We start from the raw sequence: 21,624 nt of genomic DNA, 5'->3' as shown, positions 1-21,624 counted from the left end.
GCTTAACAAATACCACCATTTATTTATTTATTTATTTATTTATTTATTTACAGTGCTCGGCATATAGTGAGCGCTTAACAAATACCAACACTGTGATTAAATAGGGTAATAAAATCGTATGCAAATGAGCAGAGTGCCGAGGGGAGGAGCCGAGGTAACTTGAGACCTCGTCAGGCGCGCGGGCCTAACGGCTTCCATTTTCTTTTCTCGCGCTCCCGCGCCTTCCGCGCCTCCCGCGCATGCGCCTTTTCGGCTTCGCCTAGCCGGACGGAGGGGTGCGCCCGGCGGGACTGCGCATGCGCCCTTTCGGTCTCGCCTAGCTGGACGGAGGGGAGGGGGCCGGCGGCACTGCGCATGCGCCCTTTCGGCCTCCTAGGCGGACGGAGGGGAGGGCCCGGCGGCACTGCGCATGCGCCCTTCCGGCCCCCTAGGCGGATGGAGGGGAGGGGCCCGGCGGCACTGCGCAGGCGCCCTTCCGGCCTCCTAGGCGGATGGAGGGGAGGGGCCCGGCGGCGCTGCGCATGCGCCGTTTCGGCCTCGCCTAGCCGGACGGAGGGGTGGGCCTCGGCGGCACCGCGCAGGCGCCCGCCCGGGTTGGCGGGAGCCGGCGCGCATGCGCCCTGGGTGGCCCTCCTCCCTCCCCTCAGTCGGCGTCAATGGCGGCCGAGGCGGAAGGCGAGCGGGGAGAGGGAGCGGCGGGGGTGAAGGCGCCCGTCCGCGCCGGCCCAGGTAGGGCTGGGCTGGGTTGGGCCGGGCCGGGCAGGGAGGGAGAGGCCGGCGGCCGGGCCCGGGGGGCGGGGAGGCGGCGGGGGGCGGCGTCCGGCGGGGGCTGCCATTGTGCTTGGGGAGCGGGGGCTGCCCACAAAATGGCGGCGGGGAGGAGGGGCCGAGGGGAGGCGGGGGGCGGCTGGAGCCGAGGCGTCGAGGCCGCGGGTGAGCGCGTCAGGGAGCCCCTCCACCCGCCCCGAAGGAGCCCGGGCTGGGGAGACGGATCGTGGGTTCAAATCCCGCCCGCCCTTCCGGCCCCTCCTCTGCCTTAGGACAGGACCGGCCTTAGGACAACCTGAGCAACTCCTAATCCTAATAATGGGGCTGTCGGTTAAACGCTTACGATGTGCAGGGCACTCTCCTAAGCGCTGGGGGAGGTGCAGGGTCCTCACCTGGGGCTCCCGGGCTTCATCCCCATTTGACAGATGAGGGAACTGAGGCCCAGTGGACTTGCCCACGGTCACACAGTTGAATGAGTGAACGATGGCATTTGTTAAGCACTTCTTATGTGCAGAGCCCTGTCCTAAGCGCTGGGGAGGATACAAGGTGATCGGGTCGTCCCACGAGGGGCTCCCAGGCTTCTTCCCCTTTTGACAGATGAGGAAACTGAGGCCTAAGGAAGTGACTTTCCCCCAGTCACACAACCGAATGAGTGAATGATGGCATTTGTTAAGAACTTACTTTGTGCAGAGCACTGTCCTAAGCGCTGGGGGAGATACAGGGTCCTCATGTGGGGCTCCCGGTCTTCATCCCCATTTGACAGATGAGGAAACTGAGACTTAGGGAAGTGACTTGCCCCCAGTCACACAGCCGAATGAATGAATGATGGCATTTGTTAAGCGCTTACTATGTGCAGAGCACTTGTCCTAAGCGCTGGGGAGGCTAGAAGGTGATCAGGTTGCCCCACGAGGGGCTCCCAGGCTTCATCCCCATTTGACAGATGAGGAAACTGAGGCCTAGTGAGGTGACTTTCCCCCAGTCACACAGCTGAATGAATGAATGATGGCGGTTGTTAAGCGCTTACTATGTGCAGAGCACTGTCCCAAGCGCTGGGGGAGACGCAGGGTCCTCACGTGGGGCTCCCAGGCTTCATTCCCATTTGACAGATGAGGGAACTGAGGCCCAGAGAAATGAGTTGACTTGCCCTAGTCACACAGCCGAATTAATGAATGAATGATGGCATTTGTTAAGTGCTTACTATGTGCAGGGCGCTGGGGAAGATACAGGGTCCCCACGTGGAGCTCCCAGTCTTCATCCCCATTTGACAGATGAGGGAACTGAGGCCCAGGGAGGTGAAGTGACTTGCCCCCAGCCACACAGCCGAATGAATGAATGATGGCATTTGTTAAGCGCTTACTCTGTGTAGAGCACTGTCCTGAGCGCTGGGGAGGATACAAGGTGATCACGTTGTCCCTCGTGAGGCTCCCAGTCTTCATCCCCATTTGGCAGATGAGGTCACTGAGGCCCAGAGAAGTGAAGTGACTGGCCCCCAGTCACCCAGCTGACAAGTGGCAGAGCCAGGATAATAATGTGGGTATTTGTTAAGCGCTTACTGTGTGCAGAGCACTGTTCTAAGCGCTGGGATTCGAACCCATCACCCCGGACTTCCCAGCCCGGGCTCTTGCCACCGAGCCACGCTGCTTCTCGTGTCCTCCCCGGCCCTTAGAGCATTCAGTCGGTCGTAGCGAGGGAGCGCCGACTCTGCGCAGAGCGGTTGGAGGGGACAGTTCGGCCACAGGTGGAGACAGTCCCTGCCGTCGAAAGAACAGTGCTTGGCTCATAGGGCTCAACGAAGGTCATCATCATCATCATTATTATTACGTCCTGCAGCCGTGATTCCCCCCGGCCTCCAGAATGCCCCCCATCGTTCATTCAGTGGTAGTGATTGAGCGCTTACTACGTGCGGAGCACTGGACGAAGCGCTTGCAGCGGACAGTTCGGCCACAGGTAGAGACGGTCCCTGCCCCATAAGGGGCTCCCAGTCTAAACTGTCGAAAGAACAGTGCTTGGCACATAGTAAGGGTTTAATGAAGATCATCATTTATTATTATTACTACATCCTGCAGCCGTGATTCCCCGGGCCTCCGGAATGCCCCCATCATTCATTCAGTAGTATTGACTGAGCGCTTACTATGTGCGGAGCACTGTACTAAGCGCTCGGAGTGTACAATTCGGCAACAGATAGAGACAATCCCTGCCCAGCGACGGCCTCAGAGTCTAAACGGTGGAGATAGACAGCAAAACAGAACAAAACAGGACCACATCGTCAAGATAAATAGAATCGAGGAGATAATATTCATTCATTCATTCGTATTTATTGAGCGCTTACTATGTGCGGAGCACTGTACTAAGCACTTGGAATGTACAAATCGGCAACAGATAGAGACAGTCCCTGCCCTTTGACGGGCTTACAGTCTAATCGGGGAGACGGGCAGACAAGAACAATGGCAATAAATAAGAGTCAAGGGGAAGAACATTTCATAAAAACAATGGCAAATAAATAGAATCAGGGTGATGTACATCTCATTAAACAAAATAAACAAGGTAATAAATAATATATACAAATGAGCACCTTCTCGGGCACCCCAGGCACCGGCTTCTAAGGGAGGAATGGGGGGGACGGGTCTGCACCTGGGAAATCCCCCCCTCCCTGGAACACCACATGCCCCCCAGGCACCGCCTTCATAGGAACAATAATAATAATGACATTTGTTAAGCGCCTACTATGTGCCACGCACTGTTGGAAGCGCTGGGGCAGATACAGGGTCATCAGGATGTCGCACGTGGGGCTCCCCCCTCTTAATCTCCATTTTGCAGATGAGGTCACTGTGGCGCAGAGAAGGGGAGGGGCTTGCCCAAGGTCACACAGCAGATCAGTGGCGGAGTCGGGAGTGGGATTCACGTCCTCTGACTCCCAAACCACTGAGCCACGCTGCTTCTCAGGGAGGGAAGGGGCTCCAGCTGGTGTGTTCTGGGGGAACTGAGGAAATCCCCTCCTCGAAACGCTGCACGCCCCCCCAGCCCACCCCCGGGAGAGGCAGAGTGCGGCCCAAACGGCGATTATGGAGAATCCTAAAGGGAAGAGGTGGGAATAATAATAATAGAATGGTATTTGTTAAGCCCTTACTGTGTGCCAAGCACTGTTTTAAGCACCGGGGAAGATACAAGGCGATCAGGTTGTCCCCCGCGGGGCGCACAGTCTTCATCCCCATTTTGCAGATGGGGTCACTGAAGCGCGGAGAAGCGAAGCGGCTTGCCCAAGGTCCCCGGATGACGAGTGGCGGAGGTGGGATCGGAACCCGTGTCCTCTGACTCCCAGGCCCACTCTCTTGCCGCTAAGCCATGCTGCTTCTGTGGCAAGCAATGGGAACGCCAAGAGAACCCCTCATTCTGGCGAGGTGAAGAGAACAGGCTCCCCTAACCATTACCCTCCTTATAGTAACGATAATAATAATTAATTACGGGACTTGTTCAGCGCTTACTCTGCGCCAAGCACTGTTCTAGGCAAAGGGGCCGGTACGAGGTAATCAGGTTGGCCACTGTCCCCGTCCCCCACGAGGCTCCCACTCTTAATCCCCATTTTTTTTTTTTTACAGATGAGGTAAGTGAGGTCCAGGGAAGAGAAGTGACCTGCCCGAGGTCACACGGGGCAGGTGGCAGGGCTGGGATTAGAACCCAGATCCTTTTGACTCCCAGGTCCGTGCTCTCTCCACTAAGCCGTGCTGTGTGTAACGTCTTTCCCCGGTGAAAAAAGATTATCAGAACAGTGCAGACTTCTGTAAATAATAATAATGTTGGTATTTGTTAAGCGCCCACTATGTGCCGAGCACTGTTCTAAGTGCTGGGGTAGAAACAGGGGAATCAGGTTGTCCCACATCTGGCTCCCAGTTAATCCCCATTTTACAGATGAGGGAACTGAGGCCCAGAGAAGTGGAGTGCCTTGCCCACAGTCACCAGCTGACAAGTGGCAGAGCCGGGATTCGTAAGTCCTGGTAAATCCCAGACCCAGGCTACTTAATTCTCATTAAAAGTTCCGATTCAGGATCGGAAATACTTTCTCCTCCCCCCACAACTTAAAAACCCTATAAGCAGGTGTTTTCTCTTGCCTAGTCTCCAAGTTCCTTGAAGGCAGGGATCCTTCCCGGTAACTCCCAAGCGCTCAGTGCAGTGCTCTTCACCGAATAAGTGCTCAGTATGTACCATTGCTTGATTTGATTTCTCCCACTCAGGCTACCGGGAGGAGCTTTTGAATGGTGGGGGTGGTTCTTCAAACAAAATAGCCACTCTAATTATCACGGTGCAGGTTCATTTTAAGAGGCGATAAAAACGGCTTTCAATTCCGATTTGATCCGTCGTCATTTTGTGCCAAGACTGTGCGGTTTATCGTAAAGTCCGTCTCTCCCTGTTGTCCGTAAACTTCTCGTGAACGGGGAGCGTGTCTGTCTGCTCTGTTGTAATTGAATTCTCCCAGAGTTTTACAGTGCTGGGAACACATTAAGCACTCGGTAAATAGCCGTGAGCGTTCTGAAGGATGTTGTCGGTGAGGGTCGGGAGTCCTGGATTCCCATTCCAGCAGTTGCAGAAACCTTGGAGGTTCCCGGTCGGAGGGTGGTAATTAGGGACACGCACACCACGTTGTTGTGGAGGGCGAACTGCATCTCCAGCGGGGTGGGAAGTAAACAATAATAATAGTAATATTTCTGGCGCTGAAGCGCTTACTGCATGCCAGGCACTGTGCTAAGCGTTGGGGTGGTTACAAGCAGATTGGGTTGGACATAGACCCTGCCCCACGTGGGGCTCACGGTCTCAAATCCCCATTTTTCAGACGAGGTTCCTGAGGCCCGGAGTAGTGAAGTGATTTCCCCAAGGTCACCCAGCAGACAAATGACGGAGCTGGGATTAGAACGCGTGACCTGCCGACTCCCAGACGGATGCCCTATCCACTAGGCTTTTCCGGTAACCTATTTTAACATTTGTCTACCCTTGTAGACTGGAAACTTCTTGTGGGTAGAGGCCTAATTTGCCTACCCTCTGTAGGGTACTCTCCCAAGCACGTAGTGCAGCGCTCAGCACACAGTAAAGTCCTCAGTAAATAACATTGATCGACTAAATGACTCCCAGGGAAACCGAATCGACAGTCTCGGCACTTCCTCGTTCCTTGGGGAGTCGGAGTAGGGAATTTTCGTGGGTATTCGGAGAGAGAGTAGGGAACGTTTAAACGGTTAACCCTCCATCGGTTCTCCGCCTAACATTTCTTCGTACGCGGTGCTTGTCGAGGGAGTGTACAGAAACATTTTTGGTTCTCGTTTTCGTGGGTTTGGTTCCCAAGAACAAGTCATCACCTAATAAAAACAAGCTGGGCAGCTCCGAGTTTTCTCCCGGGGACCCTTTTCTAGGGGTGGGATCTCTGGCCTCCTCGGTTGTCCTGTAGCACAAGAAAATAATAGCTTTGAAAGGCTGAATTTTCTAGTGTGTGAAAATCACCACCTCTCCTGTTTAGGCCATCCTGGCTTTGAAAAAAAGCCTTCATCTAAAGTCCCTTGTAAGAAGACAAAATTCGAAGAAGCGTTTTTACAGTCTGTTTGTGTGTTTTCTTGCTGGGACAAGAGATTCTTGCAGTTTTGTGGAGGGGAAATGCAACGTAAGTCATCTTCTTAAGGTCTCCTTTTAGCATTGAGTTTGATTTTAATTTTGATGGAAAAATTTTCCCTCTTTGGACCCACAGCCATCTTTTTTGAATTTCCCTCCTCCTCACCTGTTCGGCATCCAAGTCTTCAGCTTTTTAAATTGGTATCCGTTCAGTGCTTCCTACGGGATAGGCATTGTCGTAAGCGCTGGGGAAGACACAGGATCATCGGGTCCTGCCCCACGTGGAGCTCACGGTCCGATTTGGAGGGAGGAGGATTTAATCCCCGTTTGGCAGGAGAGTCCCAGAGAAATAGGCCGCACAGCAGACCAACGACAGAAGCGGGATTAGAACCCAGGCCCTCTGACTCCCAGACCTGTGCTCCCTTCACTGGGCCACCCTGCTGCTTTTCCACTAACCTGTTTCCAAGAGTCCTCATGTGGACCCTGATTTGTAAGAGGAGAAACAGTCTGGTTCAGCCTGGGCAGAAGCTCTGCCCTGGGACAGTGGAGCCAAGGCCGTCGGCCGGCTTATGCGTACAGAGCGCTGTGCTAAGCGTTTGGGAGAGACCAAGCAGGGTGGCCCGGGGGAAAAGCCTGGACTAGGATTCTGCTCCCGGGCTCTGCCGCTGGCTTGTCGTGTGACCTGTAGCATGTCACTTAGCACGCCTCGGTTTCCTCAACTGCCAAATGGGGGATTCAGTACCCGTCCCCCACCCCCCGTCTACTTAGACGGGGAGCCCCTGGTGGGGTAGGGGCTGGGTCTGACCCGATCAACTTGTATATATGAGAATAAGAAAACTAATTGCGGGCTCTGTTAAGCGCTTACTCTGTGTCAAGCACTGTGCCGTGTGCGGGGGTGGATGCAAGTAAATCAGGTTGGACGCGAATCCCTGGCCCACGTGGGGTTCAGAGTCTTAATCCCCATTTTCCAGACGAGGTTGAGAGGAAGCGAAGTGACTTTCCCCCGGCCGCACGGCAGACGGGTGGCGGAGCCGGGATTGGAACCCGTGACCTTCTGACCGCCAAGCCTGGGCTCTATCCACTAGGCCACGCTGCTTCCCCGTCTCTCTGCCCCGGCGCTTAGAACAGTGCTTGATGCACAGTAAGTACTAAAAAATACCGTTATTAAGTGTTATCGTACATTCAAGTAGGAAGGCAGGATCCCCGCCCTCAAGGAGCTTCCACTCTGGGGCTCTCTCTCCCAAGTGCTTAGTACAGTGCTCTGTACCGAGTAAATGTTCGACGAATACCAATCAGTCAGTACCCCCAGAGCACCGTTAATCGATTCAGATACCGGTAGGGAAAGCACAAGTGGGTCGGGCGTTCTACCCGTAGATCCTCGTGGGCCGTTTGAGAAATTCCACAATAAAGCCGTTTCCACCTTCCGCACATTTATCAAAGTTGATCTTTGTGTAAGGGTTTTGAGATCAGGGTGTTGGGATCAGCACCTTTCTTTTAAAAGCGTTTTAAAGGATGATTTTCTTTATAAAATTTACCAGTTTCAATGCTGAGGTCTTTAGCTGGCCTCCTCCGAAAGGGAGGGGTTTTAAGGGTCACTGGAAATTTCCCCTCAAGTACAGATTGCACAATATCTCCTCGAGGGAGCGATTACGCTCCATCGTATTCAAATGCAAAAATATTTTTTCCATGGTATTTAAGCACTTACTAGGTGTCAAGTGCCATTCTAAGCGCTGGGGTAGATAGAAGATGTGGAGGTTGGACTCTGTCCCTGTCCCATCCCGTGCTCACCGTCTGTGTCATGGAGGAGGATTTAATCCCCATTTTACAGGTGAGGTAACCGAGGCACAGAGCAATGAAGCGACGAGTGGCGGAGGTGGGATTAGAACTCAGGTCCCCGGACTCCCAGGCCCGAGCTCTGTCCACGAGGCCCGGCCGTTTCTCAACGTCTGCCTGGATCTTGGCCAACGGAAGTCAGTAGCGGTCTCAGAGTAGAGCAGCGGCATTTATTGCCAAATTATTCACTCTGTGCGTGTGTGTGTGTGTGTATATACTTCTATTCACTATAAGAGGCATTTTGGGATCCTGCAGACTAGACCCCGCCCTCGGCAAACAGACGGATCTCTGTCTGAGAGAGAGAGAGGGTGGTGTGGCCAGACCAGGAGGGCCTCCTGAAGGCGGCTCCTCTGGTTTGGCGGCGCTAGATCGGGGAGGGGGTCCCGTGCCTTGGGGGAAAGGGGGTGAATGGAGGTTGGGAGACGGGAGAGGCGGGAGCGAAGCCAGTGATGAAGGGTTGTGTTTTGGGGCCGAGGAGCCGCGGGCAGCCCCTGAAAGCTCCGGACGGGTCCCGTCCTCACCCAACCGAGGACGCAACCGAGAAGCGGTACGCGGATCCGATCCTGCTGGTTTATACCGTCCCGGTGCTTGGCACGTAGTGAGCTCTCGCAAATACCACTAACCGTGGAGGAGCAGGGTGGCCTAACTGAAGCAGCTCAGGCCCGGGGGTTGCCACCCGTCTGCCCGGTGACCTCGGGTAAGACGCCTCGCGGTGTCCCAGCTGCCAAATGGGGCGTCGGTGTCCGTTCTCCCTCCTCCTCGGGCGCTGACCCGGTCAACCTGTATTTACCCCGGTATTTAGTACGGCGCTTAGCCGATTCCACAGTTAGGACTGCGGTTACAGGAGCGTCACCTAATTCCGTAGTTGCTTTTCCGCCCGGAAACGGTAGCGAAAATGCCCGTGCTCCGGCAGGGACGACTGTGGTAATAGAGGCTTGAATTTTAGAGTACTTCTATCTTTCCAGAGTGTCTTTGATGTGATTTCTCCTCTATGTGAGTTAGGAAGAGGCGGCGACTGTCAGTGTTTGGCAGATGAAATTGAGATGCAGAGCGGTTAGGTGATCTGCCCAGGTTGCCCGAGACCATACTGTCCGTTGTTTTGCCTTTTAGTTGCAAGGAGAGTGGCCTGAAGAGAAAGAGGGAAGAGAGCAGGCAGACCTTAATAATAAAAATTCACGGTAATAATCCCGGCATTTGTTAAACGCTTACTGCGTGCCAGCTCCGGGGTGGATGCGAGCAAATCGAGTCGGACACGGTCCCTGTCCCACGTGGGGCTCACGGTCTCCACCCCCGTTTTACAGATGAGGTCACCCAGGCCCAGAGAAGGCAAGTGACTTGCCCAGGGTCACGCGGCAGAGGTGGCGGAGCGGGGATTAGAACCCGTGGCCTTCTGACTTCCGGGCCCATGCTCTATCCACTAGGCCATGCTGCCGACCTCGGCCTCTAGACAGTAAGGTCGGCCCGGGGCAGGGAACGGGTCCGCCAATCCCGTCACATTTTACTCTCCCAGGGCTCTGCACAGAGTAAGCGCTCAGTCGGTTCCGAGATCGATAATCCAGGACCGGTCGATGGCGGCTTAATCTCAGATGGCGATAGTAAGAGAGGCGAGAATGGAGCTGGTGTGGGAAATATTCCAAAGGGAGGCCCAGCAGGATTGAGAGAGAGCTTCAGCCTGGGAGAAAAATACGTGGCGCTCCGGGCCCGCGGATCACCGCACCGTGGAAGGTTTTTGATGAGGGAGACGAAGAAGAGGAAAGGCTACGTCACCTGTCTGCCGTATGACCTTGGGCGAATCACTTCTCCCCGCCTCAGTTACCTCATCTGTAACTTCGGCAGGCTCTCGTGCGATCGTGAAGACGCAGCCCCATGTCGGGCGGGGACCCTGTCCAACCCCAATCTGCTTGTATCCGCTCCAGCGCTTAGTACAGTGCCTGGCACGTAGTGAGCACTTAACAGATACCAGAATTATTATTATTATTTAGGCAGAGGTAGTGGTAACACTTGTTGAGCGCCCGCTCGGGGTAGTCACCAGGTACCTGGGAAATACGGAAGCGTCCCACTCCTTGCCCCCAAGGAGCTTCCACTCGCGAGGGGGAAGCAGACACGATACCGACAGCTAGATCGCTCCAAAATAAATGGTCGGGGATGGGTAGAAATTCATTCACGCGGACTATTCAATAGTATTTATTTATTGAGCGCTTACTATGTGCAGAGCACTGTACTAAGCGCTTGGGATGAACAAGTCGGCAACAGAGAGAGACGGTCCCTGCCGTTTGACGGGCTTACGGTCTAATCGGGGGAGACGGACAGACGAGAACGATGGCGATAGACAGCGTCGAGGGGAAGAACATCTCGTAAAAACCGATGGCGACTAAATAGAATCGAGGCGATGTACAATTCGTTAACAAAATAAATAGGGTAACGAAAATATATGAGTTGGCTGAAGGGAGGAGATGCCTCCGAGGACTGGGAGATTAGGGGAAACTGAGGCCCCCAAAGCAGGAGGAGGTGTAGCTTGTCGTGCCATCTGGGGGGTTTGGGGAGATGTCCAGTGGAGTCGTTTGGAAACCACGAGAAGCTCACGCTGTTTCTTTCCGGAGGCTAGAACCAAGTCCACCGTAAGATCCCATTACCCCGTGGACATTTGTCGGTCTTTGTTTCCATGTTAGCGCTTAGAAAATTCTGTAGAATTTAGTCGATGCTCTGGATTCTTTTAATTTGGAAAAAACCACATTGTAGCATCTGGGGGCGTTTGGTTTCCAAACATAGCGACGTAGGCGGATCTGTAGGGATTCTGAGGGCTCGATAGGCGTTTATTGGTGACGTTCGTCACGGCACTTCAGCACCCTGCCCTCCTGTTGTTGGAGATTATCAGCCCGGGAGTCAGAAGGTCGTGGGTTCTAATCTCGGCTCCGCCGCTTGCCTACTGCGTGACCCCGGGCAAGTCCGTTCGCTTCTCTGTGCCTCAGTCTGTAAAATGGGGTTTGAGACTGGAAGCCCCACGTGGGACAGGGACTGGGTCCAGCCCGATTTGTTCGTGTCCACCCCGGCGCTTAGTACAGTGCCCAGCATGTAGGAAGCGCTTGAAAAATGCCACCGTCGTCATCGTTATCATTAATATCATTCGATGAGTCCGGCCAGATCCGGTCGCCCTCAGCATCTGCCGAGAAGGGCAGATTTTGTACCTGTTTTCCCAGGTCTGAGAGTTTGGGGCGGGGTTTGGTTCTAGATGCTTCCTAAATTGAATTGAGAGATGTGTCTAGGCTAAGATCTTGATTGGAATTTCTCCTTCGGTCCCGAGACGGAGGGGCTGTATTATTGTATTTTCAGTTTCATTTCCCCACTAATAAAATAGGAATGCTGTCCCACCCCTGCTGATCGTAGCCGTGATGGGTCGGGGTTGCTGTTCTTATATTTGAAAGGCCGCCCCCCCCCCCCCCCCCCCCCCCCACTGTTCAGAAACCTCCAGCGGTTTCTCATTCCTCCTTTGCATCCAGCAGAAATGCCCGGCCGTTGACTGTAAGGCTCTCTCCGGCCTGCCTCCCCGCCCCCTTCTCTCACCACACCCCAGATCGCACCCTGTGCTCTTCTCGAGCAACCGTTCCCATTGCGCCCCATTGTCGGTTTTCCCGCCGCCCTCTCACCTGGAATTCCTGCCTGGAATTCCCTCCCGCTTCACAGTCATCAGACCACCGCTCTTCCCCGTCTTCCCAGCCCTCCGGAGATCGCATGTCTTCCAGGAGCGAGTCCAGTTCATTTCTAGGCTTTCCTTTTTCTCCTCACCAGCTGCCGGTTGGGCCCTTCCACAACTCCTAAGCGCACGCAACTCCCAGTCCGCTCTTACCGTTTACACCCCTTTTACTCCCTCCTATCTAAATTTTATTTTAGTCCGAGTTCCCTGCTAGATCGTGAACCCGAGGGGAGGCGTTGGGTCTCCTCGATGGGTTTTTTACCCTCCCAAGATGCCTACTGCAGTGCCTGGCACGCAACGGGTCCTAATACTCTCGGTCAATCTGGATTCCTGTTATCGTTATCCATGTAGGAAAGCAGTTGGAATATGATTATTTTCTGGAAACTGAACTTGAAGCGATTGCAGAAGAGTTTCGAGGGCCTAATAATGACCTAATAATAATAACGAGGGAAACCTAAAACAGGGCTTCTCTTCTTCTTCCTTCATGGTCACATTTACTGACTGTCCTAAGCGCTTGGGAGAGTACAGTGTTGTCCACGGCTTTCTGGAGGTTGCAGCTAGTCTTTGGAGCCTGGACCTGGGAGCCAGAAGGATCTGGGTTCTAATGCCGGCCCCGCCTCTTGTCTGCTGTGTGACCTTGGACGAGTCACCTGTCTCCCTGCCTCATCTGCAAGAACGGGACTCAGACTCGTGAGCCCCACGAGGGACGTGGACTGTGTCCAGCGTGATTAGCTTCTATCCACCCCAGCGCTCAGAACAGTACTTGACACCTAGTAATTGCTTAACAGATAACCATTATTATCATTATCCTTCCCCCAACCTTAGTTAGCGTTGAAAAGAGCAGTTTTACCCAACATTTCCAAGTGTTCTCAAGAATGGCCCCGTATTACCGAATGGCTGCCCGGAGAGGTCGATAGGATCCCACCCAGTTGTTGTGTCGATCGATTTAAATGACCATTAACGAGGTGGTTTTGTTTATTTTTTTGTCTCGGTGGGGGGACAGTAGGGGTTTATTTCGATTAATTTACACGCCGCAGGGGAGGTAGTAAATTTGCTCCGAACCTCCGTTAGTATGCCGTTGGTTTTCTCCCAGTTTGCCTAATGCGTGCCTCGTCTTCCGCCGTCGAGTCGTCTCCGACCCGTAGCGACGCCACGGACGCACCCGCTCGTATCGATTTTCCTTCTGCTGAACTACCGTGTGTGCCTTTTACCTGCTTCCTATTTTTGCTATGAATGTCAAAGTCTAAAAATCATTTCTTCCGCTGCTTCCGTGGCACGTAGTCGCGAGGATCCGTACGTGCGTAGCAACGAGAGCTTAAATTTCGAATACGTAGACGTGGGGAATATACCAGTACAGGAGCGGACAGAGCGCGAGGGCAATCGGACGAACAGACGCCCTCTTCCCTGGGCAGGCCGACTGCCGGTCGTGGGAGCGGTGTTTAAGCGCCTGCCCTCTTCCAGACCAGCGGGTCCCCACTTTCTGTGAGCGCCCCGACATTCCTGCAGGGGATGGAGCTTCCACTGCGGTGGCCTGGTGGCGGTGGGGAGGCCCGACTGGGCTGAACTTAAAGGGGCGCGTGGACCCGCGGCGTTTTCCGGCCGTCTCCCCCGCACCCCCCCGAGACCCGGAGTTCCAGAGGTCGCGTCAATCAGCGGTGTTCGCCGAGCGCCGACTCTCTGCGGAGCAGTGCGTTAAGCGCTCGGGAGAGCGCGGAGTCGGGAGACGCGTTCCCCGCCCAGGAGGAGTTTACAGTCAACGGCCCCGACGGGGTCTAGATCGCCAGGCCTGCCCCGTGGTGGCTTCGATTTATTCAGTTCGGGGTGATGCCAGGCCCCGCTTCGACCACCTGAGCCTAGTTTGGGGGCTTTTTTTTGGTGGTGTTTTCGTTTTTCGGTGAGGGCAGCCACGGGGCTCGGGAGCTGCTCTTTCACGATTTCTCCTAGCCCCTTTCCTCAGCCTCGTGTCTGCTCACTGAACTATCTGCTGCTGTGGGATCCCGGCCTTTACCGGCAGAGCTGCGTTGTTGGAAGTTGCGCTGGGGCTTCTCTTGAAGATACTGAACCTCCTCCTCCCTCCCCTGACACTTTCCCGTTTTTTTTCCCCCGAGTGTTACGCTGTCATCCGACACAGGCACGGTTCTGGCCCCGCAGCACTGCCTGTAAGCCACGCAATCCTAGAGTCCCCTAGGTAGTCAGCGCTCCTCTCCTTATTCGTGGTATCGTCCGGGAAGCTGGACGTGGCATTTACGATCGGCCCTCGACGCTCAGTTATCCTAGCGGTCGGGCGTGGGCGCGGACACTTTCTGCGGCCATCTCCTTTGTCCTGCGCGCGTGGACCTCACTGCCCGATGGTACCCGAGAACGTTCTCTCCGTCTCGACGGAGCTGCCTGTTCGGTCGGTCGGAGTCGTCTCTCGATGAACAGAGCTCAGAAGAAATACGGGGCATTCTAACAGTGTGCGTGTGTGAATGTGCGAGAGAGAGAGAGTCGGGGCGGGAGTTGTTCTGGAAGATATCTCCACTGGGAATTAATGGGTCAGTCTAACCGTATTTATTATTTAAAAAAAAAAATACCACACAGTGGCAGAGGCTGACCCTAACAGTAAAGCAGCGGGGAGGCTAGAGACCGTAAGCTCACCGAGGTCAGGCAGTGCGTCTGCCGACTCTGTCGTATTCTCCCCAGCATCTAGTGCAGCGCTCTGCGATCAGCGCTCAGTAAATCCCTCCGGTTGATGAATTGAGGCTGACCCGGCCGGCGGCCGGGAAGTTTAACGGCACCCTGCCTAGTCCGAGGCTCCGCACGCGGCCAACTCCTTCCTACTCGTTGCACCGGCTCGTGGATTGCGCTCAGCCGGAGCAGACTCGCGGGGAGACCTTTCGCTGATTTTCCCGTTGCGTTACATCCGAATCGTTTTTAGGAAAACACACCTCTCCGGCTGAAGCAGGTGCATCCACGGCTTCTCCCGCAATCTTGGTCGGGTGTCGAGTGCGCTTGAGAGAGGCAAATAAATCCCCCTTCTGGGTGTGAGATTCCATCCTTAAATCTCCCCCCTCCGTTCCCTAAATGGTGCATCGGGCAGGGAGGGAACTCCCGGGAAGGCTGCTTCGCCTTCCGTCCCACTCTAGACTCCACGCTCCGGGGCCCGGCAGTTTGCCCGACCCGTGACCGAGCATCGCTGGGCTCCGTCGAGACGCATCACATTCGAGGTGCGTTGGAGAGTTTTGCGCGCTCTGAATGAAACCAACTTTCCCGTAGACTTATCGAAAGCCCGGGCAGATGGTCTTAATACTTATGTGATGCCAAGTAAAGGAGAGGAGAGATTTTTCACCCAGCTCCCCCCCTCTCCCCCCTGGGATCGACAAGCGCCGAGTCTTGAGTGACTTAGGTTTGGGGGTGCTTTTCGAGTTTGATTTCGGAGGCCATTTTATTTAGGATCCTTTTTTGAGTCTTGCTACTAGGGGAGAAATCATTTGGCTGTTGCTGTTCTGAAACGGACGAGATTTAGTATCCTCCTCGCCGAGGATTGCGCTCCGAAGGGAAAAAAAAATGCCATCGATTAACATGGCCTTTTTTTTGTTTTGTTTTTGCAAGGCGCAAGGGAGTTTTCACCCGTGTACGTGACGGTGCGTGTGTGTTTTTCTACCAACTTTTGAAGGCCGTGCTCTTTGAACTCTACAGGTGAATCTCCGAGCGCCGCACCAATAAATTACCCCGGGTGTCGTGGTGAAACATTTTTATTTATTTGCCCCAATCTTGATTCCCCAAGTCCCTGACCACAGAGACCCGTCCGTCTATGGCGACGGGTCCCATTAGGCTGAAAGGCCCCGCCCACAAAGCCCCGGCAGTCAGGAAGGAGGGCCTTTTTTCCCGGCCGGGGTCCCGATTTGACGGTGGTCGGAGCTAACGGGCGGCCAGTTCCCGTGGCCCCGGGGGGCCCGGTTTTCCTGCCACCGTGTCTTCGGCTAGCCTGACGAGGACCTCGGCTTCTAGGTGAGTGTGTTTTTCCCTGTTGTTGGTGTTTTGGAGGGGGCGTCCCCCTGAGCCCCTCTCCCAGCGAGCTGGCCAAACTCGCCCCGTCTTAGATGCTCTCTCGGGGGCGTCTAGGGGCCGCCGACCCACCGTAATCCGGCACTTGGGCGCGACTGACGGGAAGACCTTAAATGGTCTGGTTGGAATGTTTGCATTGGTAGGCCTTAATCCCAAGATGAAGAAACACCTGAAAAGCGACAATCCGCCATTCACCGAAAGCGTACCGCCTGATAAACCCTGCCTGCCTGGTTGCTTTTGAAATAAAATACGACTCTGTGAAAGTCATTTCAAACCTGACACCTTTCCAGGTCCTCGAAGGTCTATTCCTTTACCGGAAAACATTCTGTCATCGGTAGACTTGGTGCGTGCTTTTTTTTTTTTTTTTTAAAAGCACATTTCCAAATAAATGTGGCGCTCTAAAATACGGCCCTCCCTCCCCGGTATTTTTTATTTATTTATTTTTTAAGAGAAATTTCAGGCGTCGGGGAGTGGCCGTGCGGCCCCATCCACGGCACCTCCGCTCTCCGACGAATATCCGTTCCCAGAGGTGGGCGAAAGCGACAGATCTCACTGGTGGGGAGAAGGCGCTCCCGTTTCCGAAATGCTCGTCTTGTTGGTGGGAGACGAGGAACTGGGCTTGCGGTGAAGTTTTAAATTCCTCCCGAGCCTTCGTCGGATAGCTAATCCCGCATTCTTCCGGTGACTTGATTTTGCGATGTGTCTCGCTGGCTGTAGAACCCGCTGCATGAAAGAGTTGGAGATAAATGATCTAATGTTTGTGTTTTGACTTTCAGCTTTGTGTTATTCTTGGAAAATTTCGCTCCACTTGTGAATTCCTTGAACCTGGGCATTGCAAGCCCACTTCTGTTGGGCCCATCTCCTTTGCAGCTTGCTCAGATTAAGACTCAGTTGGCTCTCCGGCAGTTGAACACCGTTGCCTCGCATGTGGGTCCGGCAGCACCCTGTGCCTTGTTCAATCAGGCCGTCCTGAAAATAGCCATGTCGAGGCCTATGTTCGATCCTCGCGGACCCTTTCCAGGTCAGAGGCCAAGAGCACCTAACTCTTCCGGAATGAAGCCTCGGGGAGCTTTTACGAGAACGGGACCGCCGGGCCCACCCAGGCTGCCCCCGGCAGGAAGAGCCCAAGGGATCCCACCGCGATTCGGGGGCCAAGATTCTCACCAGAGGACGGGGGCCCCGAGGGCGAACCTCCAAGCCGCGCGGCCCCAGCTGGATCCGCGGCCGACCGGGGAGAAAGCGGATCTGCAGGAGACGCCGCTGAAGATCAAGACCCGCGTCAGTCGGTGGGACAGCAGCCCCCACCCGCCGGCGGCCGCCGCCCCGAAGCGCCCGGCGCCGCCCACCCCTGACCAGAGTTCCAGAGCCCAGAGTCGTTACACCAACGAGAGCGCCTCGAGCATCCTGGCGAGCTTCGGGCTGTCCCACGAAGACCTGGAGGAGCTCAGCCGCTACCCCGACGAGCAGCTGACCCCGGAAAACATGCCGCTGATCCTGAGAGAGATCAGGATTCGAAAAATGGGCCGCCGGCCGCCCGCTCTGCCCTCTCAGAGTAGGGGGAAAGAGCCGCGAGGCCGCGAGGCCGTTCCGAGCAGCGTCATCGATTACGGGCACGCCAGCAAATACGGCTACGCCAAAGAGCCGCGCGAGGCGCGGGCGTACGACCCCGAAGTCCCCACCGAAGATAGCGGGCCCGAGTTTCCGCCCCAGCCTGACATTTCCCTGTCCGGTGGTGGTCCTCCTCCTCATCCTCCTCCTCCTCCTCCTCCTCCTCCCGCGTGCAGCCCGATGTTTCCCGTTGGAGATCTGACGAGGCCGACGGGTTTCCGCGGGGAGCCCTCGAGCGGTCGGCCGTATTTCCCAGCCGACGGGGCGAGCGAGATGTCCAGACTGAACGCCGCTCCGGGAGGACAGGCGGTCCTCGAACCGGGCAACTGTAGGAGCCAGTCTCTTGGCCATCCCCTGAGCCATTCCGTCGGGTCCCCGGCGAGCCCGTCCGTAGCGCCGCCCTCCTTTCCGGCTGAATTGATTTCAGCTCCGAGCCAACCCGAAAGGATGCCGCACGAGCCCGGGATCGATCCGGCCGACGCGCAGATTGGATCTGCCGCGGGCCGGAAGGGTTACCCGGCACAGGACGAAGCTCCCATTCAGTCTCCCTTTGGAGTCGTCAAAGCGTCTTGGCTCCCTAAGTTTTCCCAGGCAGATGCCCAGAAGATGAAGAGACTCCCAACTCCTTCTATGATGAACGATTATTACGCTGCGTCACCGAGAATATTTCCACATATGTGTTCTCTATGTAACGTAGAGTGTAGTCATTTGAAGGTGAGTGTTTTTCAAGATCACTGTATAATGGTACCACACATAACCAGTTTGATTCTGGATTCTGATGTGGGAATTAGCCTTTACTGGGATTCCCGGAGTTCGATCCGAAGGGTGAACCGCCTGGAGATCGAGCCGCTCTAATGCTACTCGGATCCCTCTAGTTGAACCCTGAGGTCACTCTCTCTCTCCCTCTCCCTCTTTTTCTCTCTCTCCCCCTCTCTCTCTCACACGCAGACACACACACGGGAAAGGTTCGTGTAAAACCTGTAGTAGTCCGTGCCACGACCTCTGGGGGGTAGAATCGACTAAAAAAGTGTCGCGTTCAAGCTGAGAGTACGAGATACTCCCCTGATCTACTGCCCGCAGGGGAGGATGGGTTGATGATTGCCCATTTCTGGCATCAGGGCAGATGTAAAAAGGTAAAGAACCTCTGGGACCCATCTGGGGCACCCAGGGCGGAATGGAATTTACAAGACTCTGTTTCAGAGCCTGAAATTATTCGATGCCGGGTACGCTGCAGGTTTAAGTTAAGGAGGGTGAGAAGTTCGACACGGGGAGAAATGTCAGTCTTATCGATCTCAAGAAGCCGTCCCGTTTTATTTTGCTGAGACTTTGGAGAAAGCGTGGTGGAGATGATCGTTGATGGCGTAAACATGGGTAAACACCCGCCCCGCCCCCCGCGGAGTGGGGCGAGACCGAAAGTAATCGGTTTGGTTTAGTGGCTTCACTTAAATGTAAACTGCTTGTAAAGTCAGTTCGATCAGGGCATTGAGAAAGACGCTCTATTCTAGTGGGAATGTGTTAGGCCTCCTGGGGCGTTGGGGGCAGTGGGAAAACTCGGAAGAACTTATGAAACGTGACACCGAGGCGCGTGGGCTGGGCGACCCGAGGGGCCGGTTGAAGAAAATCCCAAAATCCCAGACGTTCAGCTGGGGAGACCGGGGAACTCGGAGGACTCCGGGCACTGTTTTAAGCTTCCGTTTCAAGCACACCGAGACCCTTTTGGCTGCGGCGCCCTGGACACCAAATAGAAGTGGTTCGTCTCCCGAACTACGAGGCCGATCTGGACAGCAGGCTACCCATCTGAGCCATCCATCCTTCGGTGCCCTACGGGGTGATGATGGATGCCTTTTGATTTCTGTACTCACGGGGGCTCGAGGTGCAAAAACACCGTTGTTGAAGTGTAGGTTCGGAGAGGAGGACTGAGGGAGTTGGAATTAGATTCTTTTCCGGCATACAGGAGAAGATGGCAGAGTTCCCGAGGGGTCGACTTTATAATGCCGTTCTTTAGCAGTGAATTCAAGGCCTGCCCGAAATATAGGATGCCCGGGCCGAACGTCAGCAAGGAGAGAAAGGTAGATGTCCATGTTGAAGCAAGAGCAGTAAGCCTTAAAAAGCTTGAGAAGCGATGAGAAATGGGGGGAAAAAAAAAATCTCTCCCTCCTCTCCCTCGACCTTTTCAGAATCTGGATGAGGGTCACCGGCGTAGACCTTAAGGAGCATCCTTTATAAAGTGCGAATTTTGACTCGGTGTTTGTGAAGAAGAGCAGTCGTCCTGTGCTTCGAGCTGCCTTACGGCACATACGGAGAACGGCCCGTTTCCCGACCTCAGCTTCTTCGCGGGGGCAAAACTGCAGCTGTTTGGAGGACTGTGTAGAGGCCGGTTTGTTAAACCTTGGTCTAGACCCACGCTCCGTTGTTTAAAAAACATTAAACGTGCCAGGATGCAGCGTAGCCTAGCGGAAAGGGCCCGGCATTCAGGGGGACCTAAGTTCTTATCCCGGCTCCCCCGCTTGTCTCCTGTGGGACCTTGGGTAAGTCACTTCACTTCTGTGCCTCAGTGGCCTCATCTGTGAAATGGAGATCAAGACTGAGCCCCGTGTGGGACGTGGACTGTGGCCAACCTTATTTAACTTACGTCTACCCCAGCACTTGGTACCGTGCCCGGCACGTAGTGAGTACGTAACGGATACCGTTAAAAGAAAAGAATAACGGATCCTCTTAAAATCTTCAATCCTCTTGGGCGTGAGACGCCCCCCCCCCCGCCCCCAGTGCAGTAGTGGAGAAATAGTTTTTAAGCAGCCACTCTGCTTCCCGTGTACTGTGTGGTTTCCCCGGTGGCACCCGGTAATCCCCGATCGATACGAGGGCCTCCGGGGCCTGAAGAGGGTAGAGAAGTTCGAAGCGGAGCCCGGCGTGGAAGGAGAACTCGGGGAAGAAATTAACAAGGGTCGGCAGTTTTTGTTAAGGGACAGAGAGGAAAAGGTGAAGTAGGTTCAGTCGGTCTCATTTGGGCTCTTAATGTGTGCAGAGCGCTGTAGTAAGTGCCCGGAAGAGTACGGCGTAGCAGAGTCAGTAGGCGCGTTCCCCGCCCACAACAAGCTTACGGTCCTGAAGAAGTTTCCGATGGCGTGAAGGAAGACTTGGGTTTGAAAGCCGAAGGCAACTCCTAAGAAACAGTTGCCGAAATGGGCGTGGAGACGGACGGCCTCCGAGAACCGCAGTCCCGGAGGTCTGATTCTTAGGAATCACCTTCCGGCGATTAAGCCTCGCCTGCGACCTCGCCGATCGGAGCCGCGGCGGGAGGCGACGTCGACGTCAAGACTGCTCTGCCGTCCTCCTGTCTGCCACGCCGGCGGAGTGGTTCGTTTCCACGGAAAGACGGTTGACGGTCTCTCCTGCCTCCGGGCAGCACGTCCTCTCCACTCGGAGATCCTGATTGAAATAGAAAAGGTGGGTAGTCAGAGAAACAGACTCAGCCGGGATGAGGGAGTGAAGAACCGAAAGGAACAGTCCTCAAAGGACTTTCTGGCCCGCCAGCAACCGGAAATGAGAATCGACCGTCGATCGATCGATCGATCGATCGTCCTCGTTGAGGATTAGCCCCGGTGGGGTTCCCAGTGGAGAGAGCCCTGCTCTAGGAGTCGGAGTTCTGGTCTCCGGCTCTGCCGGTGGCCGGCTCGCGTGGGCAAAGCCCCCCTCGTGCGCTTCACGGTGCCCCGGGTGTCCACCCGTCCGTTTGGTGCCCCGGCGGGAACGGGAGCGCAGGCGGCTCCGTACGAGCCACGAGCACCAGAATCGCATCCCGCGCAGGTTCTCGGGCCCGACGTCTGAGGGGAGACTCCAGCTACGCGACTCCCAAAGGGGTGAAGTGGGTTTTTTTCCCACTCGCCCGTCACTGGCACCATTCAAAACGTGGTTCCAAAATCATTTTCGACAGGTGAGACCTCAACTACAGAACCTGGCAGGGGGAGAGAAATGGGACGGCAGTTCCGATTAAAAATAAACCGCTGAACGGGTACGCGTCACAAACTCGTTTTCCTCATGTGTTCCGGAGGAAATCGGGAGAGGGCTGAGGCACACCACAAACTTGG

The 21,624-nt window shown here is 55.0% G+C and overlaps 1 protein-coding gene across 3 annotated transcripts in view; it reads left to right on the top strand.

Moving 5' to 3' along the window:
- The first annotated feature begins 626 nt into the window (after nucleotides 1-626).
- ZNF638 (zinc finger protein 638) overlaps nucleotides 627-21,624 on the top strand; it is a 63,299-nt gene continuing 42,301 nt past the window's right edge. For 2 of the 3 annotated variants that reach the window (XM_029083102.2, XM_029083100.2), the window contains exons 1-3: nucleotides 629-729; nucleotides 15,473-15,559; nucleotides 16,705-18,250. In XM_029083102.2, coding sequence (XP_028938935.1) covers nucleotides 16,910-18,250 — 1,341 coding nt within the window. In that variant the 5' untranslated portion in view covers nucleotides 629-729; nucleotides 15,473-15,559; nucleotides 16,705-16,909. Of the gene's footprint in view, nucleotides 730-15,472; nucleotides 15,560-16,704; nucleotides 18,251-21,624 lie in introns of all 3 variants that reach the window. The other variant, XM_029083103.2, reaches the window with a different exon arrangement.

This window comes from Ornithorhynchus anatinus, chromosome 18 (genome assembly GCF_004115215.2).
Source record: "Ornithorhynchus anatinus isolate Pmale09 chromosome 18, mOrnAna1.pri.v4, whole genome shotgun sequence".
NCBI classification, from domain to species: Eukaryota; Metazoa; Chordata; class Mammalia; order Monotremata; family Ornithorhynchidae; genus Ornithorhynchus; species Ornithorhynchus anatinus.
Note: the sequence above shows the minus strand (reverse complement) of the source record. Positions and strands in the feature narration are given on the sequence as shown.